Genomic DNA, 26,182 nt, shown 5'->3' with positions numbered 1-26,182 from the left:
ACAGGACCCCCCGCCACCCTCCTAACTACAGGACCCCCCCGCCACCCTCCTAACTACATGACCCCCCCCCCACCACCCTCCTAACTACAGGACCCCCCGCCACCCTCCTAACTACAGGACCCCCCCGCCACCCTCCTAACTACAGGACCCCCCCCCACCACCCTCCTAACTACAGGACCCCCCCCCCACCACCCTCCTAACTACAGGACCCCCCCCCCACCACCCTCCTAACTACAGGACCCCCCCGCCACCCTCCTAACTACAGGACCCCCCCACCACCACCCTCCTAACTACAGGACCCCCCCCCCCACCACCCTCCTAACTACAGGACCCCCCCCCCACCACCCTCCTAACTACAGGACCCCCCCGCCACCCTCCTAACTACAGGACCCCCCCGCCACCCTCCTAACTACAGGACCCCCCCCACCACCCTCCTAACTACAGGACCCCCCCGCCACCACCCTCCTAACTACAGGACCCCCCCCCACCACCCTCCTAACTACAGGACCCCCCCAACACCCTCCTAACTACAGGACCCCCCCCCACCACCCTCCTAACTACAGGACCCCCCCGCCACCCTCCTAACTACAGGACCCCCCCCCCACCACCCTCCTAACTACAGGACCCCCCCCACCACCCTCCTAACTACAGGACCCCCCCCAACACCCTCCTAACTACAGGACCCCCCCCGCCGCCCTCCTAAGTACAGGACCCCCCCCCCGCCGCCCTCCTAACTACAGGACCCCCCCCCCCCGCCGCCGCCCTCCTAACTACAGGACCCCCCCCCCAGCCACCCTCCTAACTACAGGACCACCCCCCCCACCACCCTCCTAACTACAGGACCCCCACCACCCTCCTAACTACAGGACCACCCCCCCCACCACCCTCCTAACTACAGGACCCCCCCCCCACCACCCTCCTAACTACAGGACCCCCCCCCCACCACCCTCCTAACTACAGGACCCCCCCCCCAGCCACCCTCCTAACTACAGGACCACCCCCCCCACCACCCTCCTAACTACAGGACCCCCACCACCCTCCTAACTACAGGACCACCCCCCCACCACCCTCCTAACTACAGGACCCCCCCCCACCACCCTCCTAACTACAGCATGTAGCGGAGCCGATCAAGTCTGGGAGCTTCTCGTCTCCTATGGAAGCTGCTGAAGCATGACAAAGGTAAAAAAAAAGTGTTTAAAAATAAAAAAACATAAAACTTTACATCCCCTCCTTTCACCTCAATCAAAATAAAACAATTTAAAAAAAAAATCCCACAGACACATATTAGGAATCGGCCGATCAATCAATAAAAAAAGGAATTAACCCGATCGCAAAAAAAACCAAAACGCCAGAATTACGTTTTTTGGTCGCATTAAAATGCAATAACGGGCGATCAGAAGATCGTCGCTGCACAAAAGTGGCATCAATAAACCGTCAGCCCGGCACGGAAAAAATCAGCCGCCCCCGACCCTAGAGCACGAAGAATGGAAACGCTGCGGGCGAGGAGAACGGAGACGCTGCGGGGCGAGGAGGACGGAGACGCTGCGGGGCGAGGAGGACGGAGACGCTGCGGGCGAGGAGGACGGAGACGCTGCGGGGCGAGGAGGACGGAGACGCTGCGGGGCGAGGAGGACGGAGACGCTGCGGGGCGAGGAGGACGGAGACGCTGCGGGCGAGGAGGACGGAGACGCTGCGGGCGAGGAGGACGGAGACGCTGCGGGGCGAGGAGGACGGAGACGCTGCGGGGCGAGGAGGACGGAGACGCTGCGGGGCGAGGAGGACGGAGACGCTGCGGGGCGAGGAGGACGGAGACGCTGCGGGCGAGGAGGACGGAGACGCTGCGGGCGAGGAGGACGGAGACGCTGCGGGCGAGGAGGACGGAGACGCTGCGGGGCGAGGAGGACGGAGACGCTGCGGGCGAGGAGGACGGAGACGCTGCGGGGCGAGGAGGACGGAGACGCTGCGGGCGAGGAGAACGGAGACGCTGCGGGGCGAGGAGGACGGAGACGCTGCGGGCGAGGAGGACGGAGACGCTGCGGGGCGAGGAGGACGGAGACGCTGCGGGGCGAGGAGGACGGAGACGCTGCGGGGCGAGGAGGACGGAGACGCTGCGGGCGAGGAGGACGGAGACGCTGCGGGCGAGGAGGACGGAGACGCTGCGGGCGAGGAGGACGGAGACGCTGCGGGGCGAGGAGGACGGAGACGCTGCGGGCGAGGAGGACGGAGACGCTGCGGGCGAGGAGGACGGAGACGCTGCGGGCGAGGAGGACGGAGACGCTGCGGGGCGAGGAGGACGGAGACGCTGCGGGGCGAGGAGGACGGAGACGCTGCGGGCGAGGAGGACGGAGACGCTGCGGGCGAGGAGGACGGAGACGCTGCGGGCGAGGAGGACGGAGACGCTGCGGGGCGAGGAGGACGGAGACGCTGCGGGCGAGGAGGACGGAGACGCTGCGGGCGAGGAGGACGGAGACGCTGCGGGGTCAGGAGGAGGATGGAGACGCTGCGGGCGAGGAGAACGGAGACGCTGCGGGGCGAGGAGGATGGAGACGCTGCGGGGCGAGGAGGACGGAGACGCTGCGGGCGAGGAGGACGGAGACGCTGCGGGCGAGGAGGACGGAGACGCTGCGGGCGAGGAGGACGGAGACGCTGCGGGCGAGGAGGACGGAGACGCTGCGGGCGAGGAGGACGGAGACGCTGCGGGGTCAGGAGGAGGATGGAGACGCTGCGGGCGAGGAGAACGGAGACGCTGCGGGGCGAGGAGGACGGAGACGCTGCGGGGCGAGGAGGACGGAGACGCTGCGGGCGAGGAGGACGGAGACGCTGCGGGGCGAGGAGGACGGAGACGCTGCGGGCGAGGAGGACGGAGACGCTGCGGGGCGAGGAGGACGGAGACGCTGCGGGGCGAGGAGGACGGAGACGCTGCGGGCGAGGAGGAGGATGGCGCCATGTTGGCTTTTTAGCAAGTTTTGTAATTTTTTTTCACCACTTAGATAAAAAGACGCCGGACAAGTCCTGGTGCCTGCGACCTCGTGATGAGCCGGAGAATCAGCAGGGAACCGAGCAAAAAAGCCAAATAACACACAGGGGGCGGCAGGTGTTTTTTTTGCAATTTCTCCGCACTTGGAATCTTTTTCCCGTTTTCTAGAACACGAAATGGTAAAACCAACGGTGTCGTTCAAAAGTGCAGCTCGTCCCGCAAATAATCAGCCCTCACTCGGCCGAATAGCCGGAGAAATAACAAAGTGATGGCTCTGGGAAGAAGGGGAGCGGAAAACGGGAAAAAAACCCTCCGGTCATTAAGAGGTTAAATGATTCCATTATGGCCGGTGCCTCGCGCTGATCCCGTCACCGGCGGCCCGCGGGCCGCTCCCCCTCGTGCTGACTCCGTACTTAGCTCGGTGCCCTCTCTAGGAGCCTGCACGTGACTGCTCCGGAGGAAGAGTGTCCGCTGACGGCCGCCGTACGGCTGAACTGCTGCGCCCGGTCTCTATGGCAACGAGGGACGCGGAACGGAGTCTCGCGAGATGCGGGGACCCCGGAGGAGGAAAGAGGGGAGCACGGAGCACGAGGGGCACCAGGTGGGTGATACAGTGTTTCCTATGTGCCCCCAATCAGTCACGTCGTTGTTATTGACAAAGGGGCGTGGTTATCAGGTGTGACATTGGGTCACATGACCGTTGTGGGCTCCGCAGGCGGCGTACGGGAAACGGCGCAGACCGGTCACATTTCAGGCTCAGGGGCGACTTTTTTTCTGTAGAACATGAAGTCGCACAAAACTGACGGCTTCTCTCTTCCTCCTAGGATCCAGTAGCCGAAGGTGATGGCGGTGAGTGTCCCCCACCCCTCTGAGTGCGGACGGCGGGGTCTCTGTGTGCGGACGGCGGGGTCTCTGGTCCCTCTGGGTGCGGACAGCGGGGTCTCTGGTCCCTCTGCGTGCGGACGGCGGGGTCTCTGGTCCCTCTGTGTGCGGACGGCGGGGTCTCTGGTCCCTCTGGGTGCGGACAGCGGGGTCTCTGGTCCCTCTGCGTGCGGACGGCGGGGTCTCTGGTCCCTCTGTGTGCGGACGGCGGGGTCTCTGGTCCCTCTGGGTGCGGACAGCGGGGTCTCTGGTCCCTCTGCGTGCGGACGGCGGGGTCTCTGGTCCCTCTGTGTGCGGACGGCGGGGTCTCTGTGTGCGGACGGCGGGGTCTCTGTGTGCGGACGGCGGGGTCTCTGGTCCCTCTGTGTGCGGACGGCGGGGTCTCTGGTCCCTCTGTGTGCGGACGGCGGGGTCTCTGTGTGCGGACGGCGGGGTCTCTGTGTGCGGACGGCGGGGTCTCCGGTCCCTCTGTGTGTGGACGGCGGGGTCTCCGGTCCCTCTGTGTGCGGACGGCGGGGTCTCTGGTCCCCCTGTGTGCGGACGGCGGGGTCTCTGGTCCCCCTGTGTGCGGACGGCGGGGTCTCTGGTCCCCCTGTGTGCGGACGGCGGGGTCTCTGGTCCCCCTGTGTGCGGACGGCGGGGTCTCTGGTCCCCCTGTGTGCGGACGGCGGGGTCTCTGGTCCCCCTGTGTGCGGACGGCGGGGTCTCTGGTCCCTCTGTGTGCGGACGGCGGGGTCTCTGGTCCCTCTGTGTGCGGACGGCGGGGTCTCTGGTCCCTCTGTGTGCGGACGGCGGGGTCTCTGGTCCCTCTGTGTGCGGACGGCGGGGTCTCTGGTCCCTCTGTGTGCGGACGGCGGGGTCTCTCGTCCCTCTGCGGAGTCTCCTGTCTCCATTCTCTCGTGCTATAATCCCCCTGATGGTGACGGTGAGGATCGTTCTCGTCCCGCAGTGTCGGGCGTCTCGCCGTCTCTGTTGTTTGTTGCTGCCGTTTCTCACTCTTTTCTTTTCCAGGCTCTGACATTCCCTGCGGTCTCTTCCTCGGCGGCGGTCGCTCCTGAGCTCAGCGTCCCTCTGCCGGGGGTCATCTTCCTGACCGTCTCGCTGTATCTCATTGTGCTGCTGCTTCTCCTTATGATTCACCAGTGTCTCCAGGTGGGCGATCCGAGAACTCTGACTACCGGGTCCAGATGGCCCCCCTCCCCTCCCCTCGATTGGCCCATCACCCCCCCTCCCTTTGAGTGGCCCATCGCCCTCCCCCCTCCCCTCGAGTGGCCCATCGCCCTCCCCCCTCCCCTCGAGTGGCCCATCGCCCTCCCCCCCCCCTCCCCTCGAGTGGCCCATCGCCCTCCCCCCCCCCTCCCCTCGAGTGGCCCATCGCCCTCCCCCCCCCCTCCCCTCGAGTGGCCCATCGCCCTCCCCCCCCCCTCCCCTCGAGTGGCCCATCGCCCTCCCCCCCCCCTCCCCTCGAGTGGCCCATCGCGCCCCCCCCCCCTCCCCTTGAGTGGCCCATCGCCCCCCCCCCCTCCCCTTGAGTGGCCCATCGCCCCCCCCCCTCCCCTTGAGTGGCCCATCGCCCCCCCCCCCCCTCCCCTTGAGTGGCCCATCGCCCCCCCCCTCCCCTTGAGTGGCCCATCGCCCCCCCCCCTCCCCTTGAGTGGCCCATCGCCCCTTCCCTAGGACATGACTGGTTAGATGCTGATTGCTGCTGGTTCCGGGCATTCTGGGATGTGTTGTTCTCGCTCCTCATCACCTGCTGCCCTCCCCCCTCTTATTTTCAGGCTCGAGGCTGCTGCCCGTCCTGTTTCGGGTGGCAGAAGGTGGGTGACTTTGGCTTCTGTGATATGTGTGCAGGCTGCGCCCAGTCCTGTGACTGCAAGGTCCCGTCCGTCACCCGCTGTATGGACTCCTGCTGTCCGGCCAAACCGGTGAGTGAAATCAAGAAAACCTCCAGTCCCAAATACTTGTACTTAGTGCTGTCACTGGAAATCCAAGAGAACACATGGGTGTGAAGACTTTATCAGGACACCTCCAGAGCTGCACTCACTATTCTGCTGTTACATTGTGTCTTATCCTCCAACTCTTTTATTTTACAAAATTATCAAAATTACACTCAGAAACAAACCACAATACATAAACTAAAGAAAACCAACATAGACAGACATAAAATGTGCAAAACATGCGCAAACAACTGAAAGTCCAAATCCTTTCCTTGTCCCCCACTGAGCTCGGCAGCTTAGGGTCCCCCAGCAGGAATCCACTGAAAAGAGAATACAAAGAAACATAAACCCCACTCCCCACTCTCACTCCATTCACCCCCATTCACCCCCATTCACACCTCACCGATTTTACTAGTTTACTATTTACAATTTTACTATTTACAAAAACCAAACGAAAATAACCCTTTCCTGGCCCTCCGCCTTGAAAAAAAACAAGAACTCTGCCACTTTGGCCGACAAACCTTACCTCCTATTACACAGCAAAGATTTTTTTTTTTTTTTTTTTCCCTCTCCCACACATGGCAACAAGTTCGCAGCCTTTTTTCCCACCACCTTGCACCGCAGGTCCTACAAGTTTGTAGCCTTGTCACTGCAAAATCTGGTCCACAAAAGTTTATGGCCTTTTGATTCCACACGAAAACTATTTCCAGGGTCCGCAGAGTCTACTTCTCCTGCCCTGCTCCTTTATGTTGCTCTTGGCATCCGGTCATCCATCCACCACCCCCCATGCACCCCCCTCCCAACCTGACTACACCCCATCCACACATTCTAACTAAAAAAAAACAAAAAAACGTGTGTTATATGTTTTTCCTTTTACCAAAGCACAACCAAAAGACATTTTCCAAAACTCTCAATACCATCCCATCTACTTACGCATTAATATACAAACTAAACACAGCATTTGCATACCCAAGGCCCAAGTTTGGCACCTGTAAGCCCAATATCCATTATATGTCCTGTTTTTAAAACAAAAAAGCTAAGGTGGCATGCACCAGCCCACCACCAGGAAAAAGGGGTTCTAGAGGCTCCATCCCTCACTAACACATTCATCCTATCCCTCAAGAACTAAGACTGTCCCTACTTCTGTCCCTAAAAAAGAAACCTGTCCCTATCTGCCCCTACCTGCCCCTACTCTACCTAACTTATCATAACTAACTCTCTATCTGTCCCTCAGTGCCTGTCCCTCCCTGTCCCTATCTGCCTCTACTTCTGTCCCTAACACACCCAGTGAAACTTATGCTATCCCTACCCTCATTCGCACGGAGCTAGCTCTCCCTTGAGTGCGTTTTTAAAAGGAGAGGCCTCTCCAAAGCCAAGAGGCCTTCCTCACACCCAACCTTTCGAACTCCAAAGAACGGACCTTCACCAGGTCACCCAAGATGTTTCCTACCACCTCATCCCTTGGGAGGGTTTTTTTCCGCGTCGAAACTAGGCACCGTGCATTCCAAGTGTGGAACCTAACCGCTGCACTGACTAGGAATAAAGTGCACGGGTCCCGGCCACCCAGGGATCTGAACGCTCCATAGGCCCATTCAGCGTAGGAGAGGGACGCCAGCCGCGGCCAACGTATGGAGGCACCCACCCTGTTGTAAACCTCTGCATTAAAGGGACAATGAAGCAGGAAGTGCTCCATGCTTTCCAGCACGTCGCCACACTCCTCACGAGGGCAACCCCGGTCATCGGAGTTCCTGCACTTCAAGTTGTCCCTTACATACAGCCTCCCGTGGAAGCAACGCCAGGTCAAGTCCCAAAACTTCATGGGGATCCGCTTAGAATTTAAAAGCCCCAGCCCGACCTCCAGATCCCGGCCTGGGCAATCCTTAAGGGCCAGGGGCTTCTGGAAATGGGTCAACAGGACCCTCCTGTCACTGCCTCGACATGGTCCTGATTTCCCACATTCCCAGACCCCACCGGCGGATCACCTTCAGAACCGGGGTAGCATAAGCCGGGAGATGCCCATGAGGTGTGCGTAGGTCCTTCACCCGCCCTCCTGTCTCCCATTCCTGGAAGAAAGGCCAAAGCCAACCCTTGCAGGAGACTACCCACGGAGGAGCCCTCTCTAGCCAGAGGTTGGAGATGTTAGTCTTAAGAAAGGTGTTTACTAGAAACACCACCGGGTTGACCATACCCAACCCGCCTAGTCTCCTCGTACGGTATGTAACCTCCCTCTTGATTAGGTTAAGCCTATTCCCCCATAACAATTGGAAGAACAGGCTATAGACCCGCGTCCAGAGAGGTTCCGGCAAGATGCACACACTGCCCAGGTATATCAATAAAGGTAGCAGATAGCCTTTAGCCAGGGCAACCCTTTCCCTCAGGGTTAAAGACCAACCCTTCCATTGGTCCACCTTTTGGGCGGCGATCTTAAGTCTGCCCTCCCAATTTTGCTGGGGGTAGTCCCCGGGGCCAAATTCGATGCCTAGAATTTTGGCGGTGGCCTGGGGCCCTGGAAGGGTGTCCGGGAGATCAAAACTAGGATCTCCCCCTCCCAGCCAGAGACTTTCACACTTATCCCGGTTGATCATGGACCCGGATGCCTCCGAGTAGCGCACTACCTCCGACATGACCCAGTCCGCCTCCCCTCTCGAAGATACGAACAGGGAAACATCATCGGCGTACGCCACCACCCTCAGAGAGGAGCCAGAGCCCGCCCGGTCCATCCCGACTCCCGCCAACGGTCCACGATCTACCCTCCTTAAGAAGGGATCGATCGCGAACACGTATAAAAGCGGGCTCAGCGGACAGCCCTGACGGACCCCAGAACCCACCTCAAAAGGACGACCTGACCAACCGTTAACCAGCGGAAAAGTCTCAGCCCCTTGGTACAAGATCTCTAACCATTTTACAAACCTCCCAGGCAGACCATACCTCAAAAGGACGGATCAGAGGTACTCGTGGTTGACCCGGTCAAAGGCTTTCGCTTGATCTAATGACAGCAAGTACCCCTTCCAGTGACCTGCCCTACCCTGCTCCACTGCCTCTCGGACACCGAGCACAGCACTAAAAGTACTGCGGCCTGGAACAGAGCAATGCTGGGCCCCTGAAAGGAGCCGGGGTGCAAACTTCACCAGCCGATTAAACAGCACCTTGGCCAGAACCTTCCGGTCTGTATCGAGAAGCGCTATGGGACGCCAGTTCTCGATTCGGGACGGATCCTTACCCTTTGACAGAATAATGAGGGCTGACTTCCTCATTGAGCCGGGAAGAGTGCCCGAGGAGAGACACTCATTAAAGACCCCTGTCAAGAGGGGGACCAAGGAGTCCCTAAAAGTCTTATAGAACTCAGATGTTAAGCCATCCGGACCTGGCGATTTCTTGAGCCGAAGCCCATCAATGGCCAGTCTCACTTCCTCTTCCCTGATTTCTTCTGCCAAAACACCAAGAGAGGGGTCACCCCCTGGCTCAGGGATGGCTTCAGCCAGGAAAGCCGACATCCTATCCTGATCCAGATCCTTCTTTTCCAAGAGGTGTGAGTAGAAGGATCTGACCACCTCCAGGATCCCTGATTTGGATCTGTTCAGGGACCCCGTACTGTCGATCAGTCCTGTCACCATCTTACAATTCACTGACATCTTACAGTTTCTGTAAGGGTTGGGCGAGCGGTACTTCCCGAAGTCCCTCTCAAAAACCAAAGATGTGTGTCTATCATACTGACACCTCTTGAGCAAAGATTTCACTCTGGAGATTTCCTCTCGGTCACCTCCAGTCGAGACAAGCTGCTCGAGTTTCCTCCCCAGGGCCTGGTACAAGCGGTGCCTGTTCAGACTCCTGAGGCTCGAGAGCTGACGGAAGAACCCCGCCACCCGCTTTTTGAAGATCTCCCACCACTCTGACTTACTACTACAGAGATCCAACAGCGGTACCTGGCTCTGAAGAAAATCCTCGAAGGATTGTCTCACCTCCGCTTCTTCCAGCAGGGACGAATTGAGCTTCCACAGCCCTCTTCCCATCCGAGGAGTCTCTGCAACATTCAGAGAAAAGAAAATTAGACAGTGATCGGAGAACTCCACCTCAACGGCGGACACAGCAGAAAAGATGGCGTCCTCCTTCAAAAAAAACCTGTCTATTCTAGACCTACTGCTACCCCTATGGTAGGTGAAACCCCCGTGACCTGGGGTGTGCCGGATGTGGACATCCACCAGGCGAGCTTCACTGGCTATGCTATTCAACGCGACGCTATCATAAGCCAGGCGATCTCCGGGACCCCCCCGGTCACGGGACCTCGTAATGGTGTTGAAGTCCCCACCGAAGACCACCTGCCGGCTCGTAAAAAGAAAGGGCTTGATCCTCAGGAAGAGACATTTGCGGTCCCACTTGGACTGCGGGCCGTAGATGTTGATGAGCCGGAGCTCTTGTCCCCTCATGAAGACATCTAGGATCAGGCACCTCCCCATTTCCAACTCAGTAACCCGTCGGCATTCAACTGCTGCAGTCTTAAAAAGGACTGCCACCCCGCTATACGGCTCGGCCGCAAGAGACCAGTATGAGGGCCCGCACCTCCACTCCCTCCGTGCTTTATAGATGGCCCCCATGTCTGTTAGTCTGGTCTCTTGCAAGAATAAAATTTCTGCCTCAATCCGGGAGAAAAAATCAAAGGCCGTGAAGCGAGCCGCATCTGACTTAATGCTGGCGACATTAATAGACGCCAGCGTCAACGGGGCGAGTTCAGCCATCATGGGTGATCGAGTTGGATGGCCAATTTCTTCCCTACCCCGCTATTACCTCCTCCTGGGGAGGGGTCAGACACCTTCCTTTTCAGGGAAGCTCCCGACGTGTCCATCCCACCCCCCCCGGTGTCCTCGCCCCCGGGTTCCAGGTCTGTCCCCCCCTCAGGAGGAGCAATGCCCCCTGCGGAACGGACTCCGCCATCCCCTGAAGGACCCTCCGGTGTTGCCCCCGGCCCAGTACCCTCGTCTTGCGGTTCATCATCTGAACCCCCGAGGGCGCTGAACCGGTTGGAGAGTCTGATCAGAGGGGGGTCAGCGGGCCCTTCCGTATGCACCCTTGTGGTCGGGGGCGGGGGGGACTTTGAAGGCTTGTCAGCCTTCCTCCCCACCGCTTTGCGCTTGGCACGCCTGGTTTTGCCACCTGGTGCTGTAGGCTGCTCTTGGACATCCTCATCAACACTTTCATACTGAGAGGAATTGTCCGAGTCAGCCGCTTTCTCCTCTCTCTCCATCCTCCTGATCTCCTCACTCACCGCACTCTCCCCCAGGGCCTCAGAGGCTTTGGCCACGGGCCTGGAGGGAGGAGCAGGCATCACCCCGGTTGCCCGAGGCTCCACCTGTCCCTTACCTCCCTGGCGCTTTTCCTGCCTCCGCTGGTACGCGGGGCCCCTTGCAGCATTGCCCTTCCTCACTGGCCCCTCAGCCCTTCCCCCTTCGCCACCACCTGCCACAGCAGAAGCAGCGCCACCGGGGGTTGCCCCCCCGCGGTCTCCCCCCACCGTGCCTGTGGCGGCATTAGAGAAAGAGCGAGGGCAGCGGCTGAGAGGGTGACCCAGGTCACCACACAGGTGGCACCGAATGTCTTTGCACAAGGCAGCCAGGTGACCTACCCCACCACACAACGCGCACTTCTGCACCTTGCAGTTGGCGCTGAAGTGAGTGGGGTCGCCGCACTTGTGGCAGACCTTCGGTTGCCCCTGGTAGAAGACCAGGATCCTGTCCCTTCCCAGGAACGCCGAGGAAGGGATGTGGGTGACCGTGCCGCCGGAAACCTTCAATTTGACCATGAAGGTCCAGCCCCCCGACCAGATGCCAAACTCGTCCCTGTTCTTTTTTGGGACCTCGGTGACCTCCCCGTAACGGGAAAGCCACGTCATGATGTCCACGCCTGCGAGTGACTCGTTACATGTAACCACGGTCACTCGCTTGACGGAATTTTGGCGAGACACCGCTTGAGCCACGAAGTCTCGCCATCCGGGCTCTTCTCGCACCAGCTCGTAGTTTGACCAGAAGAGCTCAAGCCCCTCTGGCCGCACGAAGCTGACGTCGAAGAAGCGGGACGCCGAAGGGTGTATCAGGGCAAAGATGTCATTCGCCCCGAAGCCCATCTTAAGGAGGAGCTCCACCACCTTGCTCCTAGGTGGACAAGCTTCACTGCCCCCCCACCTAAGACGGACCACATTCCTTCTTGGCGGCCCCTGCCCGGCTGTGGGGAGAGACTAAACAGTCCCTCCCTCCCTTTGATTTTGGAAGGCTGCTAGGCCATGTCTCTCTATCCAGAAAGACAGGTCCACTGTCCTCCCCTCTACCATGATCGATCTTTCTCCCCTTTGGAGGGCCTCCAGGAAACGGCGGTGCAAACCGCCGTCCCCGGAGCCCGGAGGCGAGGAGACCCCCCCCCGGAACCACCCCGACCCCCAGCCGCGACCCCCGCATAATTACGTTGGGGCCTCGCGGCTGGGGGGGCAGACGGGCCAGCCCTCCCACCACTACCACCACTTGTGCCAGCACCCTCATTCATTCTCCCGTTCACTCTTTTATTATTTCCACTCGCTCCGGCACTCACTCCAGCATTTACTGCCACATTCACACTCGCACTCACTCCAGCATCCATATCGCTCACATCACCATTTATGTCCTCAAACAGCTCTTCAAAAATATCTCCTATCTCACTCCCACTCTCACTTCCAGATAGACCACTATTTACATTAGCAGACTTGGTGTTGCAGTACCCCTGCCTGCCTGCTGGGGGCCCTGACTGGCCAGTGCTCTGCTCCTTGGAGCTGCTGGCACTGCTCCAACTCTTGTCCAGGAGTGCCGCTGCCCCTTTAAATACCTCCGAGCAGAGCGCACTCAGTACGCCCTGCCCGAGCCTGGGAGCAGCAGCAGCTCCTGGGTTCTCTGGCTCCACTTTTTTTTCTTTTTGCGGTGTCTTTGCACTGAGGACAGGGACAGCCACTGCCACCGCACCCTGCCCTCTGCTGTTCGCCCCCGCTGGCTTCCCAAGGAGCGCCAGAGCCCCCGCACCACCAGATGGAGGTAAGCGGGCTGGGGACCCCGACAACTCCCTACCGACTTTTGGGGGCACTATGCTGCTTGAGGGGGTAGGCGGGACAGGAGGCAGTGGGCCCGCCAAGGCCACACCCCCCCCCGCCGGCTGCAGCCACCCCGGGCAGAGCAGTGACCCCTTGCGAGGCCACGCCCTCCCCAGGTGACGCGGGCACAGCGGGCGGGACAGCGGCCGAGGAGGACACGCCCCCCCGCATGCCGCAGCCTTTGCAGGCCGGGCAACACTCGGGGAGGCCACGCCCCCCTCACGGACCGTCACTGCGCCCCTGAACCCACCACTTGATGTTGGCAGGGCTGGCCACTCCCCCGCGGTGCCCCCAGCACGGACCCCTTTTTGGGTCTACGCGCCGGGGACCCCGCTCTTGCCACGGGCGCCGTCAGAGGAGCTACCAGCCCCTTGCATTTTTTTAGCTGCTGCTTCACAGCAGCCTCCACGCCCTTTCTAGGTCTCTGGACCCCCATAAGTGGACCAGACTTAACGGACCCGTGCGTGGGGGATCCAGAGACCCCAGCACTCACCGCCGGAGGTGCGGTCCTGGCTGTACCCGTGCTGAGCGCCAGGCCAGCCCCCCCTGCCACCGGGGACTGAGCCCGGACACCACTACCGCCAATACCGCCAGCGGCTGTTACACCACTGGCACCAGCACCGACCTCCATGTCGCTGCCTGAACCCTCACCGCCACCACCAGATGTGACGGTAAGGTCCAGGCACACATCACTCTGCCCGCGCCCCCGCTGCGGACCCACCACAGGGCCCGAGCCGGGGTGGGCAGCGGGTTCCATACAGCGGGACAGAGGGGCCCCGGAAAGAGGGACAAACATAAGTTTGTCAGCCACGGTGTTTTTTGGCTTGCGCTTGTTTTTTTTCTTTTTCCTCTTTCCGGTTGCCTCGTCCTCAGGGCAGACCTCATCCCCAAAGAGCAGTGTGCCAAACCGCTCTGGGGACTCGATCCGCCTCACCTGTTGTAGGACGAGGCAGCCCCCCTCACTACTACTGTCCCCACTTCCACCAGCCTCCCCCTCGCCCCCACTTTCCTCCGAGTAACTGGAGTCCGGTGGGAGAGCCACTTGCTCAGGGGCCACCCCGCTGCTTGTTACCTGGGTGTTGTTGCTCACCAGGCCTTCAGGTGGGGCAGGCGTAGATGTTCCGCCATCCTCCTCCTCCTCCTCTTGGCCCTCCACCTGGCAGGGGCCTCCCGACCCCCCAGGAGACCCTCCGGTCATGGCTCTAAACCGGTCATCGTTTTTCAGTTTCTCTGCAAAGGGGCCGCTCCCACTCAGGATAGCCGCCCGTATCTCCTCCAAGGCCCTGATAGCCCCCTTCAGCCTCTCCACCGTGGCGGAGACCTCAGCTCGTCTCGAGGCGGGGAGCCGGTTCTTAGCCACCGCTCGTGCTCCCCTTAACTCCTCCCGGAGTTTTCTCAGCTGTTTGTCGGCCTCCTCATATTCGCAGAGGTGCGCATGGATGCGGGAGGCGTAGATGGTAGACGGCTCTCCCTCAGCTCTGGAGCCCCAGATGTTGGGGGGCTCTGCCACTGCACCTCTGCTCTGGGCCGCCACTCCTCCGGGAGGAGGAGCCGCCACGGTACCAGCTTCGGGGGGCCCGGTGTCCCGGGGCTCCTGGGTCCTGCGACCCCCTCTCTCCTGGCTCCGTCTCTTCCCCATCTCCCTGGGACTGGCTGGCTGCACCCTGGCCTCCGGATGGTGCTGAGGCCCCCCACCCCCAGCTGGCTTGCCGGAGGGTGGGAGCCAGGGGAACAGCCCCGGCGCTCAGTCTCAGGGAAAGTCCTCTTTCCTGGGAAGGGGGCAGATGGAAAGTCCTTGCAGGAAAAATCCTCCCTTCCCAGGAGCTTAGCAAGGCCCTAGCCTGCAGACGCTCAGCACAGATGCTCCTCCTCTTCCTGGGCGTGCTCTATCCTCCAGTCACCTCCAGAGCAGCGGTCACTATTCTGCTGCGACATCGTATATTATCCTCCAGTCACATGCTGAGCTGCACTCACCATTCTGCTGTTACATTGTGTCTTATCCTCCAGTCACCATTCTGCTGTTACATTGTGTCTTATCCTCCAACTCTTTTATTTTACAAAATTATCAAAATTACACTCAGAAACAAACCACAATACATAAACTAAAGAAAACCAACATAGACAGACATAAAATGTGCAAAACATGCGCAAACAACTGAAAGTCCAAATCCTTTCCTTGTCCCCCACTGAGCTCGGCAGCTTAGGGTCCCCCAGCAGGAATCCACTTAAAAGAGAATACAAAGAAACATAAACCCCTCTCCCCACTCTCACTCCATTCACCCCCATTCACCCCCATTCACACCTCACCGATTTTACTAGTTTACTATTTACAATTTTACTATTTACAAAAACCAAACGAAAATAACCCTTTCCTGGCCCTCCGCCTTGAAAAAAAACAAGAACTCTGCCACTTTGGCCGACAAACCTTACCTCCTATTACACAGCAAAGATTTTTTTTTTTTTTTTTTTTTTTTTTTTTTTTTTCCTCTCCCACACATGGCAACAAGTTCGCAGCCTTTTTTTTCCCACCACCTTGCACCGCAGGTCCTACAAGTTTGTAGCCTTGTCACTGCAAAATCTGGTCCACGAAAGTTTATGGCCTTTTGATTCCACACGAAAATTATTTCCAGGGTCCGCAGAGTCTACTTCTCCTGCCCTGCTCCTCTGCTCCTTCATGTTGCTCTTGGCATCCGGTCATCCATCCACCACCCCCCATGCACCCCCCTCCCAACCTGACTACACCCCATCCACACATTCTAACTAAAAAAACAAAAAAAAACGTGTGTTATATGTTTTTCCTTTTACCAAAGCACAACCAAAAGACATTTTCCAAAACTCTCAATACCATCCCATCTACTTACGCATTAATATACAAACTAAACACAGCATTTACATACCCAAGGCCCAAGTTTGGCACCTGTAAGCCCAATATCCATTATATGTCCTGTTTTTAAAACAAAAAGCTAAGGTGGCATGCACCAGCCCACCACCAGGAAAACGGGGTTCTAGAGGCTCCATCCCTCACTAACACATTCATCCTATCCCTCAAGAACTAAGACTGTCCCTACTTCTGTCCCTAAAAAAAAGAAACCTGTCCCTATCTGTCCCTACCTGCCCCTACTCTACCTAACTTATCATAACTAACTCTCTATCTGTCCCTCAGTGCCTGTCCCTCCCTGTCCCTATCTGCCCCTACTTCTGTCCCTAACACACCCAGTGAAACTTATGCTATCCCTACCCTCATTCACACGGAGCTAGCTCTCCCTTGAGTGCGTTTTTAAAAGGAGAGGCCTCTCCAAAGCCAAGAGGCCTTCCTCACACCCAACCTTTCGAACTCCAAAGAACGGACCTTCACCAGGTCACCCAAGATGTTTCCTACCACCTCATCCCTTGGGAGGGTTTTTTTCCGCGTCGTAACTAGGCACCGTGCATTCCAAGTGTGGAACCTAACCGCTGCACTGACTAGGAATAAAGTGCACGGGTCCCGGCCACCCAGGGATCTGAACGCTCCATAGGCCCATTCAGTGTAGGAGAGGGACGCCAGCCGCGGCCAACGTATGGAGGCACCCACCCTGTTGTAAACCTCTGCATTAAAGGGACAATGAAGCAGGAAGTGCTCCATGCTTTCCAGCACGTCGCCACACTCCTCACGAGGGCAACCCCGGTCATCGGAGTTCCTGCACTTCAAGTTGTCCCTTACATACAGCCTCCCGTGGAAGCAACGCCAGGTCAAGTCCCAAAACTTCATGGGGATCCGCTTAGAATTTAAAAGCCCCAGCCCGACCTCCAGATCCCGGCCTGGGCAATCCTTAAGGGCCAGGGGCTTCTGGAAATGGGTCAACAGGACCCTCCTGTCAAGGCACTGCCTCGACATGGTCCTGATTTCCCACATTCCCAGACCCCACCGGCGGATCACCTTCAGAACCGGGGTAGCGTAAGCCGGAAGATGCCCATGAGGTGTGCGTAGGTCCTTCACCCGCCCTCCTGTCTCCCATTCCTGGAAGAAAGGCCAAAGCCAACCCTTGCAGGAGACTACCCACGGAGGAGCCCTCTCTAGCCAGAGGTTAGAGATGTTAGTCTTAAGAAAGGTGTTTACTAGAAACACCACCGGGTTGACCATACCCAACCCGCCTAGTCTCCTCGTACGGTATGTAACCTCCCTCTTGATTAGGTTAAGCCTATTCCCCCATAACAATTGGAAGAACAGGCTATAGACCCGCGTCCAGAGAGGTTCCGGCAAGATGCACACACTGCCCAGGTATATCAATAAAGGTAGCAGATAGCCTTTAGCCAGGGCAACCCTTTCCCTCAGGGTTAAAGACCAACCCTTCCATTGGTCCACCTTTTGGGCGGCGATCTTAAGTCTGCCCTCCCAATTTTGCTGGGGGTAGTCCCCGGGGCCAAATTCGATGCCTAGAATTTTGGCGGTGGCCTGGGGCCCTGGAAGGGTGTCCGGGAGATCAAAACTAGGATCTCCCCCTCCCAGCCAGAGACTTTCACACTTATCCCGGTTGATCATGGACCCGGATGCCTCCGAGTAGCGCACTACCTCCGACATGACCCAGTCCGCCTCCCCTCTCGAGGATACGAACAGGGAAACATCATCGGCGTACGCCACCACCCTCAGAGAGGAGCCAGAGCCCGCCCGGTCCATCCCGACTCCCGCCAACGGTCCACGATCTACCCTCCTTAAGAAGGGATCGATCGCGAACACGTATAAAAGCGGGCTCAGCGGACAGCCCTGACGGACCCCAGAACCCACCTCAAAAGGACGACCTGACCAACCATTCACCAGCGGAAAAGTCTCAGCCCCTTGGTACAAGATCTCTAACCATTTTACAAACCTCCCAGGCAGACCATACCTCAAAAGGACGGACCAGAGGTACTCGTGGTTGACCCGGTCAAAGGCTTTCGCTTGATCTAATGACAGCAAGTACCCCTTCCAGTGACCTGCCCTACCCTGCTCCACTGCCTCTCGGACACCGAGCACAGCACTAAAAGTACTGCGGCCTGGAACAGAGCAATGCTGGGCCCCTGAAAGGAGCCGGGGTGCAAACTTCACCAGCCGATTAAACAGCACCTTGGCCAGAACCTTCCGGTCCGTATCGAGAAGCGCTATGGGACGCCAGTTCTCGATTCGGGACGGATCCTTACCCTTTGACAGAATAATGAGGGCTGACTTCCTCATTGAGCCGGGAAGAGTGCCCGAGGAGAGACACTCATTAAAGACCCCTGTCAAGAGGGGGACCAAGGAGTCCCTAAAAGTCTTATAGAACTCAGATGTTAAGCCATCCGGACCTGGCGATTTCTTGAGCCGAAGCCCATCAATGGCCAGTCTCACTTCCTCTTCCCTGATTTCTTCTGCCAAAACACCAAGAGAGGGGTCACCCCCTGGCTCAGGGATGGCTTCAGCCAGGAAAGCCGACATCCTGTCCCGATCCAGATCCTTCTTTTCCAAGAGGTGTGAGTAGAAGGATCTGACCACCTCCAGGATCCCTGATTTGGATCTGTTCAGGGACCCCGTACTGTCGATCAGTCCTGTCACCATCTTACAATTCACTGACATCTTACAGTTTCTGTAAGGGTCGGGCGAGCGGTACTTCCCGAAGTCCCTCTCAAAAACCAAAGATGTGTGCCTATCATACTGACACCTCTTGAGCAAAGATTTCACTCTGGAGATTTCCTCTCGGTCACCTCCAGTCGAGACAAGCTGCTCGAGTTTCCTCCCCAGAGCCTGGTACAAGCGGTGCCTGTTCAGACTCCTGAGGCTCGAGAGCTGACGGAAGAACCCCGCCACCCGCTTTTTGAAGATCTCCCACCACTCTGACTTACTACTACAGAGATCCAACAGCGGTACCTGGCTCTGAAGAAAATCCTCGAAGGATTGTCTCACCTCCGCTTCTTCCAGCAGGGACGAATTGAGCTTCCACAGCCCTCTTCCCATCCGAGGAGTCTCTGCAACATTCAGAGAAAAGAAAATTAGACAGTGATCGGAGAACTCCACCTCAACGGCGGACACAGCAGAAAAGATGGCGTCCTCCTTCAAAAAAAACCTGTCTATTCTAGACCTACAGCTACCCCTATGGTAGGTGAAACCTCCGTGACCTGGGGTGTGCCGGATGTGGGCATCCACCAGGCGAGCTTCACTGGCTATGCTATTCAACGCGACGCTATCATAAGCCAGGCGATCTCCGGGACCCCCCCGGTCACGGGACCTCGTAATGGTGTTGAAGTCCCCACCGAAGACCACCTGTCGGCTCGTAAAAAGAAAGGGCTTGATCCTCAGGAAGAGACATTTGCGGTCCCACTTGGACTGCGGGCCGTAGATGTTGATGAGCCGGAGCTCTTGTCCCCTCATGAAGACATCTAGGATCAGGCACCTCCCCATTTCCAACTCAGTAACCCGTCGGCATTCAACTGCTGCAGTCTTAAAAAGGACTGCCACCCCGCTATACGGCTCGGCCGCAAGAGACCAGTATGAGGGCCCGCACCTCCACTCCCTCCGTGCTTTATAGATGGCCCCCATGTCTGTTAGTCTGGTCTCTTGCAAGAATAAAATTTCTGCCTCAATCCGGGAGAAAAAATCAAAGGCCGTGAAGCGAGCCGCATCTGACTTAATGCTGGCGACATTAATAGACGCCAGCGTCAACGGGGCGAGTTCAGCCATCATGGGTGATCGAGTTGGATGGCCAATTTCTTCCCTACCCCGCTATTACCTCCTCCTGGGGAGGGGTCAGACACCTTCCTTTTCAGGGAAGCTCCCGACGTGTCCATCCCACCCCCCCTGGTGTCCTCGCCCCCGGGTTCCAGGTCTGTCCCCCCCTCAGGAGGAGCAATGCCCCCTGAGGGACAGACTCCGCCATCCCCCGAAGGACCCTCCGGTGTTACCCCCGGCCCAGTACCCTCGTCTTGCGGTTCATCATCTGAACCCCCGAGGGCGCTGAACCGGTTGGAGAGTCTGATCAGAGGGGGGTCAGCGGGCCCTTCCGTATGCACCCTTGTGGTCGGGGGCGGGGGGGACTTTGAAGGCTTGTCAGCCTTCCTCCCCACCGCTTTGCGCTTGGCACGCCTGGTTTTGCCACCTGGTGCTGTAGGCTGCTCTTGGACATCCTCATCAACACTTTCATACTGAGAGGAATTGTCCGAGTCAGCCGCTTTCTCCTCTCTCTCCATCCTCCTGATCTCCTCACTCACCGCACTCTCCCCCAGGGCCTCAGAGGCTTTGGCCACGGGCCTGGAGGGAGGAGCAGGCATCACCCCGGTTGCCCGAGGCTCCACCTGTCCCTTACCTCCCTGGCGTTTTTCCTGCCTCCGCTGGTACGCGGGGCCCCTTGCAGCATTGCCCTTCCTCACTGGCCCCTCAGCCCTTCCCCCTTCGCCACCACCTGCCACAGCAGAAGCAGCGCCACCGGGGGTTGCCCCCCCGCGGTCTCCCCCCACCGGGCCTGTGGCGGCATTAGAGAAAGAGCGAGGGCAGCGGCTGAGAGGGTGACCCAGGTCACCACACAGGTGGCACCGAATGTCTTTGCACAAGGCAGCCAGGTGACCTACCCCACCACACAACGCGCACTTCTGCACCTTGCAGTTGGCGCTGAAGTGAGTGGGGTCGCCGCACTTGTGGCAGACCTTCGGTTGCCCCTGGAAGAAGACCAGGATCCTGTCCCTTCCCAGGAACGCCGAGGAAGGGATGTGGGTGACCGTGCCGCCGGAAACCTTCAATTTGACCATGAAGGTCCAGCCCCCCGACCAGATGCCAAACTCGTCCCTGTTCTTTTTTGGGACCTCGGTGACCTCCCCGTAACGGGAAAGCCACGTCATGATGTCCACGCCTGCGAGTGACTCGTTACATGTAACCACGGTCACTCGCTTGACGGAATTTTGGCGAGACACCGCTTGAGCCACGAAGTCTCGCCATCCGGGCTCTTCTCGCACCAGCTCGTAGTTTGACCAGAAGAGCTCAAGCCCCTCTGGCCGCACGAAGCTGACGTCGAAGAAGCGGGACGCCGAAGGGTGTATCAGGGCAAAGATGTCATTCGCCCCGAAGCCCATCTTAAGTAGGAGCTCCACCACCTTGCTCCTAGGTGGACAAGCTTCACTGCCCCCCCACCTAAGACGGACCACATTCCTTCTTGGCGGCCCCTGCCCGGCTGTGGGGAGAGACCAAACAGTCCCTCCCTCCCTTTGATTTTGGAAGGCTGCTAGGCCATGTCTCTCTATCCAGAAAGACAGGTCCACTGTCCTCCCCTCTACCATGATCGATCTTTCTCCCCTTTGGAGGGCCTCCAGGAAACGGCGGTGCAAACCGCCGTCCCCGGAGCCCGGAGGCGAGGAGACCCCCCCGGAACCACCCCGACCCCCAGCCGCGACCCCCGCATAATTACGTTGGGGCCTCGCGGCTGGGGGGGCAGACGGGCCAGCCCTCCCACCACTACCACCACTTGTGCCAGCACCCTCATTCACTCTCCCGTTCACTCTTTTATTATTTCCACTCGCTCCGGCACTCACTCCAGCATTTACTGCCACATTCACACTCGCACTCACTCCCTCATCCATATCGCTCACATCACCATTTATGTCCTCAAACAGCTCTTCAAAAATATCTCCTATCTCACTCCCACTCTCACTTCCAGATAGACCACTATTTACATTAGCAGACTTGGTGTTGCAGTACCCCTGTCTGCCTGCTGGGGGCCCTGACTGGCCAGTGCTCTGCTCCTTGGAGCTGCTGGCACTGCTCCAACTCTTGTCCAGGAGTGCCGCTGCCCCTTTAAATACCTCCGAGCAGAGCGCACTCAGTACGCCCTGCCCGAGCCTGGGAGCAGCAGCAGCTCCTGGGTTCTCTGGCTCCACTTTTTTTTCTTTTTGCGGTGTCTTTGCACTGAGGACAGGGACGGCCACTGCCACCGCACCCTGCCCTCTGCTGTTCGCCCCCGCCGGCTTCCCAAGGAGCGCCAGAGCCCCCGCACCACCAGATGGAGGTAAGCGGGCTGGGGACCCCGACAACTCCCTACCGACTTTTGGGGGCACTATGCTGCTTGAGGGGGTAGGCGGGACAGGAGGCAGTGGGCCCGCCAAGGCCACGCCCCCCCCGCCGGCCGCAGCCACCCCGGGCAGAGCAGTGACCCCTTGCGAGGCCACGCCCTCCCCAGGTGACGCGGGCACAGCAGGCGGGACAGCGGCCGAGGAGGACACGCCCCCCCCGCATGCCGCAGCCTTTGCAGGCTGGGCAACACTCGGGGAGGCCACGCCCCCCTCACGGACTGTCACTGCGCCCCTGAACCCACCACTTGATGTTGGCAGGGCTGGCCACTCCCCCTCGTCGCCCAGCGGCGGCGGTGCCCCCAGCACGGACCCCTTTTTGGGTCTACGCGCCGGGGACCCCGCTCTTGCCACGGGCGCCGTCAGAGGAGCTACCAGCCCCTTGCATTTTTTTAGCTGCTGCTTCACAGCAGCCTCCACGCCCTTTCTAGGTCTCTGGACCCCCATAAGTGGACCAGACTTAACGGACCCGTGCGTGGGGGATCCAGAGACCCCAGCACTCACCGCCGGAGGTGCGGTCCTGGCTGTACCCGTGCTGAGCGCCAGGCCAGCCCCCCCTGCCACCGGGGACTGAGCCCGGACACCACTACTGCCAATACCGCCAGCGGCTGTTACACCACTGGCACCAGCACCGACCTCCATGTCGCTGCCTGAACCCTCACCGCCACCACCAGATGTGACGGTAAGGCCCAGGCACACATCACTCTGCCCGCGCCCCCGCTGCGGACCCACCACAGGGCCCGAGCCGGGGTGGGCAGCGGGTTCCATACAGCGGGACAGAGGGGCCCCGGAAAGAGGGACAAACATAAGTTTGTCAGCCACGGTGTTTTTTGGCTTGCGCTTGTTTTTTTTCTTTTTCCTCTTTCCGGTTGCCTCGTCCTCAGGGCAGACCTCATCCCCAAAGAGCAGTGTGCCAAACCGCTCTGGGGACTCGATCCGCCTCACCTGCTGTAGGACGAGGCAGCCCCCCTCACTACTACTGTCCCCACTCCCACCAGCCTCCCCCTCGCCCCCACTTTCCTCCGAGTAACTGGAGTCCGGTGGGAGAGCCACTTGCTCAGGGGCCACCCCGCTGCATGTTACCTGGGTGTCGCTGCTCACCAGGCCTTCAGGTGGGGCAGGCGTAGATGTTCCGCCATCCTCCTCCTCCTCCTCTTGGCCCTCCACCTGGCAGGGGCCTCCCGACCCCCCAGGAGACCCTCCGGTCATGGCTCTAAACCGGTCATCGTTTTTCAGTTTCTCTGCGAAGGGGCCGCTCCCACTCAGGATAGCCGCCCGTATCTCCTCCAAGGCCCTGATAGCCCCCTTCAGCCTCTCCACCGTGGCGGAGACCTCAGCTCGTCTCGAGGCGGGGAGCCGGTTCTTAGCCACCGCTCGTGCTCCCCTTAACTCCTCCCGGAGTTTTCTCAGCTGTTTGGCGGCCTCCTCATATTCGCAGAGGTGCGCATGGATGCAGGAGGCGTAGATGGTAGATGGCTCTCCCTCAGCTCTGGAGCCCCAGATGTTGGGGGGCTCTGCCACTGCACCTCTGCTCTGGGCCGCCACTCCTCCGGGAGGAGGAGCCGCCACGGTACCAGCTTCGGGGGGCCCGGTGTCCCGGGGCTCCTGGGTCCTGCGACCCCCTCTCTCCTGGCTCCGTCTCTTCCCCATCTCCCTGGGACTGGCTGGCTGCACCCTGGCCTCCGGATGGTGCTGAGGCCCCCCACCCCCAGCTGGCTTGCCGGGGGATGGGAGCCAGGGGCACAGCCCCGGCGCTCAGTCCCAGGGAAAGTCCTCTTTCCTGGGAAGGGGGCAGATGGAAAGTCCTTGCAGGAAAAATCCTCCCTTCCCAGGAGCTTAGCAAGGCCCTAGCCTGCAGACGCTCAGCACAGATGCTCCTCCTCTTCCTGGGCGTGCTCTATCCTCCAGTCACATGCTGAGCTGCACTCACCATTCTGCTGTTACATTGTGTCTTATCCTCCAGAGCTGCACTCACTATTCTGCTGTTACGTTGTCTTATCCTCCAGTCACCTGCTGAGCTGCACTCACTATTCTGCTGTTACATTGTGTCTTATCCTCCAGTCACCATTCTGCTGTTACATTGTGTCTTATCCTCCAGTCACCTCCAGAGCTGCAGTCACTATTCTGCTGTTACATGGTGTCTTATCCTCCAGTGATGCCCTCACTATTCTGCGGTTACACTGTTTTACCCTCCAGTCACCTCCAGAGCTGCACTCACTATTCTGCTGTTACATCCTGTCTTATCCTCCAGTCACCTCCAGAGCTGCACTCAGTATTCTGCTGTTACATCGTGTCATGCTCCAGTCACCTCCAGAGCTGCACTCACTCTTCTGCTGTTACATTGTCTTATCCTGCAGTCACCTCCAGAGCTGCACTCACTATTCTGCTGTTACATTGTGTCTTATCCTCCAGTCACCATTCTGCTGTTACATTGTGTCTTATCCTCCAGTCACCTCCAGAGCTGCAGTCACTATTCTGCTGTTACATCGTGTCGTATCCTCCAGTCACCTCCAGAGCTGCCCTCACTATTCTGCTGTTACATCCTGTCTTATCCTCCAGTCACCTCCAGAGCTGCACTCAGTATTCTGCTGTTACATTGTGTCATGCTCCAGTCACCTCCAGAGCTGCACTCAGTATTCTGCTGTTACATTGTGTCATGCTCCAGTCACCTCCAGAGCTGCACTCAGTATTCTGCTGTTACATTGTGTCTTATCCTCCAAAGCTGCACTCACTATTCTGCTGTTACATTGTCTTATCCTGCAGTCACCTCCAGAGCTGCACTCAGTATTCTGCTGTTACATTGTGTCTTATCCTCCAGAGCTGCACTCACTATTCTGCTGTTACATTGTCTTATCCTGCAGTCACCTCCAGAGCTGCACTCAGTATTCTGCTGTTACATTGTGTCTTATCCTCCAGAGCTGCACTCACTATTCTGCTGTTACATTGTCTTATCCTGCAGTCACCTCCAGAGCTGCACTCAGTATTCTGCTGTTACATTGTGTCTTATCCTCCAGAGCTGCACTCACTATTCTGCTGTTACATTGTCTTATCCTGCAGTCACCTCCAGAGCTGCACTCAGTATTCTGCTGTTACATTGTGTCTTATCCTCCAGAGCTGCACTCACTATTCTGCTGTTACATTGTGTCTTATCCTCCAGAGCTGCAGTCTCTATTTAATGAGCAGTGCATTGTGGGATCTGATGCAGTAAAGTAAGTGACCCCCTTGTCCCCCTTCTGCAGGGCTGCGCCAGATGCCGCGACGTCCCCGGATGCCCCTGCGGCTTCGCCTGCGTTTACCAGCCCCCGGACTGCAGCATCATTAACTGCATCTGCTGCGAGATCAAGATGCGGTGAGGAGAGCGGGGCTGCGTCCCCCCCCAACCCTCCAGTGCCTGCGGTGTGCCCGGCTCCCTGTAGGGGGCAGTGTAACGCTCATCCCCCCTCCCAGTGCTCTTATTACGTGCAGTCCTGTGCGCTGTGGTGGTCCCAGTCCAGTGTCGGGCTCCCCTCTATTCCAGAGGGTCTTATATATATTTCATGTCTATTTTTATATTATTTTTTTGTATATTAAAGAGTTAATTTTAACTGTTTGTTGCTCGGACTCGTCACTGTGTCCCACCTGTAGCAGGGAATCGCTGTCATCATGTGTGATATGCCTGGCTGGCCCTGACCATACAGTACTGGGCTTCTGTCACAGTGTACCAGGCAGGGCTGCACACATGTAGGGCGTCAGTGACAGCAGGATCTTAAGGAGCCCGGATAGCTCAGTCGGTAGAGCATCAGACTTTTAATCTGAGGGTCCAGGGTTCAAGTCCCTGTTCGGGCGGCTCCAAAATATTTTTTTTTTTTTATTCTCCTCCATGGCGGAGCCCTCGTCTATGAGACGCGTCAGCGCCTCTGCGTCTCCCCGTTATACCGACACGGTGTAATCTGCGTCATATCGCTGACACTGATTATGGCGGCTATGAGTAGATGTAAGAACACAGGCGGCCTCCAGATGGCGCCAAAGTGAGAACTGCCTGTAGGGTAGAGAGTGAGATGTGATGAGAGCAGGCGGCCTGCAGGTGGCGATGGAGAGAGGCCCACTGACTATGGTGGAGGGTGAGATGTGGTGAGCCTATGCTGCCTGCAGGTGGCACTGCAGAGAGGAGGCTGACCATGACACTCACATCCATGATTTTTATATTTCTTATTGCTCTTTTATTACATTTTTTTCCCCTCCTAAAAAAAAAAAAGTTACAATTAT

At 58.4% G+C, this 26,182-nt stretch overlaps 1 protein-coding gene and 1 non-coding gene across 3 annotated transcripts; both read left to right on the top strand.

The window, feature by feature from the left end:
* The first annotated feature begins 3,316 nt into the window (after positions 1-3,316).
* On the top strand, positions 3,317-25,689 carry LOC141050760 (uncharacterized). 2 transcript variants are annotated; one of them, XM_073547401.1, is made up of 5 exons: positions 3,317-3,578; positions 3,802-3,826; positions 4,871-5,011; positions 5,638-5,784; positions 25,177-25,689. In XM_073547401.1, the coding sequence occupies exons 2-5, from the start codon at positions 3,821-3,823 to the stop codon at positions 25,288-25,290; spliced, it is 408 nt and encodes a 135-aa protein (XP_073403502.1). In that variant the 5' UTR covers positions 3,317-3,578; positions 3,802-3,820; the 3' UTR covers positions 25,291-25,689. The 2 variants fall into 2 exon arrangements, with proteins under 2 accessions (XP_073403502.1, XP_073403501.1); XM_073547400.1 differs by lacking the exon at positions 3,317-3,578 and having other exon boundaries at positions 3,639-3,826.
* On the top strand, positions 25,690-25,762 carry TRNAK-UUU (transfer RNA lysine (anticodon UUU)). Its single transcript has one exon. It is a non-coding gene; the product is annotated as a tRNA-Lys (tRNA).
* Positions 25,763-26,182: the final 420 nt, after the last annotated feature.

This window comes from Dendrobates tinctorius, unplaced genomic scaffold, assembly GCF_039654945.1.
Source record: "Dendrobates tinctorius isolate UK_male_01 unplaced genomic scaffold, ASM3965494v1 ptg000152l, whole genome shotgun sequence".
NCBI classification, from domain to species: Eukaryota; Metazoa; Chordata; class Amphibia; order Anura; family Dendrobatidae; genus Dendrobates; species Dendrobates tinctorius.
Note: the sequence above shows the minus strand (reverse complement) of the source record. Positions and strands in the feature narration are given on the sequence as shown.

Coding starts and splice junctions, on each gene's coding strand:
- LOC141050760 (XM_073547401.1), top strand. Junction 5,012..5,637: donor TGATTCACCAGTGTCTCCAG/GTGGGCGATCCG, acceptor TCTTATTTTCAG/GCTCGAGGCTGCTGCCCGTC. Junction 5,785..25,176: donor CCTGCTGTCCGGCCAAACCG/GTGAGTGAAATC, acceptor CCCCTTCTGCAG/GGCTGCGCCAGATGCCGCGA.